This window comes from Atta cephalotes (assembly GCF_000143395.1).
Source record: "Atta cephalotes unplaced genomic scaffold scaffold00047, whole genome shotgun sequence".
Classification (NCBI taxonomy): domain Eukaryota; kingdom Metazoa; phylum Arthropoda; class Insecta; order Hymenoptera; family Formicidae; genus Atta; species Atta cephalotes.
The window spans coordinates 40,238-46,107 of NW_012130111.1; the positions used below are offsets into that span (position 1 = coordinate 40,238).

Here is a 5,870-nt window from a genome sequence, read left to right on the forward strand (position 1 = left end):
CTTACGTCCAGATCCATTCTTAGAATGTCAACGTTTCGTGAACCTTGCAGTTTCATCAGAGCGAGGAACAGCCTGATACTGTATCAAGCTGCTCCTCGCCCGTGAAAGTCTCAAGAATATTATCAAATGACAAAAATAATTTAATCATGTTAAAAATCTTTTTTGCTGATATTACTTAGTCAATTATTTTCTATTAGGTTAAAAAAAATAATTTCTCTTCTGTTTTTGAAAACTTAATTTTCTTGATTATGTCAGTATATTAGCTTTCTCCCTATTTAATTCGCTTTCTATTACATCAATTTTCACATTCCAATTTTTAAAAATTTTCTAAAATACACGAAAATCACTTTAATGAACTCTTGATATATTAGGATTAAATATCTGGAGTATTTTTATATTTTAGCTTAAAAATGTGAATTGTTATAAAATGGATATCATTTAACGTATTTTCTTTTTTAATAATTGGCATCCAAGAATGGATCTGAACACTGAAGAAATCCGTGACGCATAATCTTTATATTTTTATTTTGCAACCTTTAAAAAGGTACTCTTTTTGAGTTATAACGAGTTCAATGATTTTTTAAGAAATATTAGATTATTTTTGCTAATTGATAGAGTAACGTTTGTATATTTATAACTCATACATTAATAACTCGAAAATCACAGATTTTGTTGTGTCACTTTCAAAATGAGGAAGTGATTTTATAATAATTACTAAAAATATAAAGAAATTACTTAAAATCAAAAATATCAGAAACTTTATGCTATTGTTGCTTATGCACAATAGTTTGACTTAAAAGAAAAAAATATTCATTTCAGTGTGCTCTTGTCTGATCGAGCAACACAAAAATGCAATAGAAGTTATATAAGACAAAGAAAGAGTTCGTGTTTATCTTCTTATAATGTTTCACATTTGTCATAGCTGTTTTTAATTTTTTGATTGATATTATATTTAATTTTAATGAGAACTCGACTTCATCCTATCACGCGTGCGTCTTACACCAGTGATCGATCTACTTCTATTTGTTCCTTTTATATTTTTCTGTCAAACATCCAAGTTTATCCGTTCGCGACATTCACTACCTTCCGGAGGATCCGAGACCAGCTCGATGCGCTGGTACCGCAAAGGCCCTTAGACCACCCCCGACCCCGATTTCCACCCCCATGCCGGCGCCCAGAGGCGGCTGTACCTGACCACTCAAATTCACTGATGTATTTACTAGTCCCAAAGCATCGCTCAACACCGATGACGACGCTCCCGAGGACCCACCCTCGACCGAAGTCGGTCTCGCACGCGGTGCTCTCGCGCACTTCTCCAGATGATGATGATGCGATCTGACTGCTAAACGGCTCACGTGCACTGGTATCGGTACTACAATTCTTGTACCGGAAGTGTGTTGTCCCGTGGCACCATTGTGGCGTCCAGAAGCACTGGAGGCCGTCATGGCTGCCGCCGCCGAACCGACGCCGACGCCTCCGCCGCTCAGTCCGGCCTTCACCCGTTTCCATTTGGCACGTCGATTTTGAAACCAGATTTTCACCTACGTCAAAGTTATACATCATCGATTTTATGTAGTTCTCTTAATAGAAAGAAAGAAATTGTAAGAAGTTTGTATGATAATGCAATTTGGTATAAATAAAAGAAAAAGTTAAAATGTATTTAAAGACATTGGAGTCTGTAACTAGACTTGGTGGAATGAAAGTTTAGGACACTCGTAAGATATCCGGGCCAAGATAATATTTTTTGCAATAAAATTATTTAATATGTAATTTTAATATGTAATTCAACATTTAACGATGTATTTAACAATGTAATACACATTAGTGCGTCCAATTAAATTCATTGTGGTTGGTTTGTAATTTTGTTTAAATTATTCGAATTCATGATGTGCATTTTTTAACATTTTCCGTAATTTTTCCTTTTTTTAATTTTTATTGCTTTGGTAATTCTAATATTAATTAGTATTATTGTGAATTATTAATTATTAATATATATCGTAAATTTTAATATTTTTAGACTTTTACATAAATAAAAATTAATTGATCAATTTAATCATTTCTATATTGTAACAAAAATTACAAAAATTCTGAAAAAATACTTATTATGATATTCAGTAATTTAAACAAAATTACAAACTATTATTTTGAGTGTGCCAATAATTCTAATATTATTATTATTGCAAATGATTAATTATTAACATAATATAGTAGAGAGCGCCTAAGAATCAGTCAAAGTTGGAAGTTGCGAATAATATAATACAATATTTTTGGTTCATGAATTTAATTAATCTCCAATGTGACTGTGCGCCGAAGATATTAAAACACAATCAATTTGAGATGCTGATATTCGCGAATCAAAACGTTCGAACAATCGAATTAATTATAAATTATTAATATTTTAAATTTTAATATTACATCTATATAAATCTCTACTTTAAGGAAAATACGATTTTATTTGACTGAATCCTAATTTATTTTAAGATCTTATTTTATAATTCCTAATTTAGCTCTTGATATTAAGCTCTAGCTGTATGTACAGCTCATCGATTATTACTTTAGTTTGGCACTGACCTGCACCTCCGACAGTTTCAATGCGTGCGCTATATGCGAGCGTTCTGTTAGGCTCAAGTACTTCTTGGCGTGGAATTCGCGCTCCAGCTCGAGCAGCTGTTCCGAAGTAAACGCGGTACGTCGCCGACGAGCTTTGTTGCCGGTACCTGATGCTGATGAATTCTGTCCATTCTCTAAAGGCCTATTAGGACTTGGGGCGGCATTGCCGGCACCGCTGACGACGCCGTCGGAAATGTCATGACTCTCGCCAGAACCCGCAGCTCCGCCACCCTCTTCGTCGCTTTCGGCTGATGCACGACCATTCTCAGATCCTGGAACATATAAATAATTATATAAATGATTATACATTAAATGATTATGAGACACCTGTCAAATATAATCTTTTATTTATACATATATATGATACCAGCTTGTAATATAATTAATAGAATAAAATAGAGAGCTACTTTTGATAACGAAATAATGCAAAAAATTGCAAAAATAATTTACATTACGTTTATATTTCGTTAGTAATACTTATTGTTTAATCACAAGGAATTTAACATTAATTACAAAGATAAATAATGAAGAATGTAAAAAATTTGCTTGTCAATTACTTCTATGATTAATCTATAACTGAGATTTGTGTAAGAGCAAATATTTGGTATTTGAAATCTATAGTCGTCAAATAAAACTGCACAATTCCAAGGATTGAAATCCACGACTAACTTTCACGACATTAAGTTATCAAGAGAGTTTATCGCTATCGAGAGAACATCGCGGTATGTATAGCCTGACGGCTATTTAATATGCGGAGCAGATTGGTCGTTCCTTCATAAAAGTTGCGTTCTTCGATCGTCGACAACGTTTTCCCGTTCGTAATTTCCCGTACAACGTTTTTTTTCCCCCTTCATCCGCGAGACAGTTGAGCACGGCATGCAATATGCACTGAGATACGAAACAAAGTTACCACGGAGTTTGATGACTCCGTCGGTTCATTATTTATTGAAAATTATTCCTACAGAGCACGGTTATAAGTTCCATTCGAATGGCTCGTGTTCGGCTGATTCGACTGGATGGGAACGGAAATTTGCGTCAACGAATGTCCACGACAGAAATATTTATCAAAGATTACTTTTGATACCAAAGAAGACTTTTATATAAGAAAATTAATCGACAATTTTAAACATTTTGAAAATATCTCGATTTTCGAAATAATTTTAAATAAGAAGATAATTATATAATTTATTCTCTATAATTTCGAAATCGATTAATGCCACTGAGAAAAATAGTTTAATTAGATTGAATAATAATTCTGGTATAAAATGAACAAATCAGAATTTTCTAGTTAAATCTGCTAGAATTCTAGTTGAGATAATTAGAATTCTGATTGATATTTTGGTAAAAATGAGAATTCTAGTAAATTTTATCAGAAATATTATATTAATTAGAATTCCGGTTATCTCAGGTTATCTCAACTAGAATTCTAATAAATTTAATCAGAAAATTCTAATTCATTCATTTTCAACCAGAAATTTTTTTCAATGTGTATCACAGTCTACATTATTTGTATAAATGCAATGCTATTAACATGTTAAAATAACTGCAAACATGCTATTTGACAAAATATCATATAAGATCCAACCGAGATAAATTAAAATTTATAGACATGTAATACACATTTCTCTTAGAAATGATATAAATAGAATCGTATAAGTTTCTTCTCGCGCGTTGTATTTTCTCCACAACCGCACGTGATCAACACAACTTTTCCCACCGCAACGTGGCCAGGTCGCATGATCAAAAGCTGATCGTTATTTGCGGGCACATTATTTCCTGCTAAAGTTCGTTGTCAACGGTCAACTCGGCTATGGTCAGCCTGACTTATTCATTAGCCGCGATTCGCGTCTTTCTTATCCGAAGTTCGCGGTCTGACCGCGCGTTTATGGCAACGCGCAACTTTTCTCCATGCGGCGGTTTGATGCACTCTCCAGTCGTTGATTTATTCAGAAGGTTTCGATTAAGCGAGCGGAACGCTTCCGCGAGCGTACACGGGCGTTGTCCTCTGCCTATCGTCTTTACACTTCGCGCCAGAATCGAGCATGTGGATCGATTCGCGAGAACGATGTCGTTACATCCTCGTTTAACTGATCTCGGCAAGGCGAAACTTTTAAACCACACTTTTCTAGCGAATAGAGTTACTGAATCTATAACCCGAAACTTAAACACGACATTGAAATTGACGGTTTTGTTTGAAACTGCCCAATTCAACTTTCCTAGGGTGTGATTCACTTTACACTACAAATGCTTTAAAGCATTTTTTCTAATTGATCAATTCGTAAAACTTTTTCTTTTAACTAATCAACGAAGCATTTGCAGTGGATTGCACTCATAGTGAATAGGTGAAAGCAACAAAAGATCGAATAAGCATATGAGTCATAAAGAAAAGCTTCGTTTTTTTCAATTGAGAAAGAAATTTTTAATGGAGAAGTAAAGAATAATATCCAGGATTCAATATGAATTAATCCTAATTAATTCATGAAATTTAAATTGTATCAAAAATTTCTTTTTACTAGTTTAAATGATTACTAGTTTAAATTGATTGACATAGAAAATATTATAAAAGGGAATATTGAATTTTAATTAAATGTGTTAAAAGAAAATTTATGCAACATTAAATAATTTTGCTGAATATTATATCAAATGCAAAAAAGTATCTATTGTGCTACATTAGAGGAGAATAATAATACATACATAAAGTTGATCAATTTTTAAAAAGTAGAATAATTTGATCACTAAATCGATCACTAAATCAAGTTGCAAATTTACCCGCCAATTACACGAACACGCAACAGATTAATTGGGTCGCGGCATCTTTATCGATTTCACCCTAAGAAAAGCTGCTGGTATCTGTGTTCAAAGTAATATTAAAATATTATCGATTTGCCGTGCACACATACACACACGCATACATTTAACAATAATCGGTGAAAATAGTTGGCATATTCCATATTTCCATAGCTTATGTTTTATTTAACCGTTAGCAAGTGGTAATTATTGAAAACTGTCAACCGGAGCAACCGGAAATCAAATCATTTAATCTTCATCACCGATTCATCGCCAGTGAATCATCGGTCGTTCATGTCTAATTAATTTTCTCTATCTATTTGATTTTGCTGTTTCCATTTTATCAATTGCTTGTTCATTAGCTGATTTCTGACATTTTCTTCCTATTTGAGAATAAGAGAGAGAAAGAGAGAGAGAGAGAGAGAGAGAGAGAGAGAGAGAGAGAGAGAGAAGAGAAGAAAGTAATTAATTAA

The 5,870-nt window shown here is 33.4% G+C and overlaps 1 protein-coding gene across 1 annotated transcript in view; it reads right to left on the reverse strand.

The window, feature by feature from the left end:
• Positions 1 to 1,079: 1,079 nt before the first annotated feature.
• Positions 1,080 to 5,870, reverse strand: part of LOC105622581 (homeobox protein GBX-2) — a 21,617-nt gene continuing 16,826 nt past the window's right edge. The window contains exons 3-4 of the mRNA XM_012203997.1: positions 2,572 to 2,882; positions 1,080 to 1,541 (exon numbers count right to left, since the gene is read on the reverse strand). Coding sequence (XP_012059387.1) covers positions 1,080 to 1,541; positions 2,572 to 2,882 — 773 coding nt within the window. The remainder of the gene's footprint in view (positions 1,542 to 2,571; positions 2,883 to 5,870) is intronic.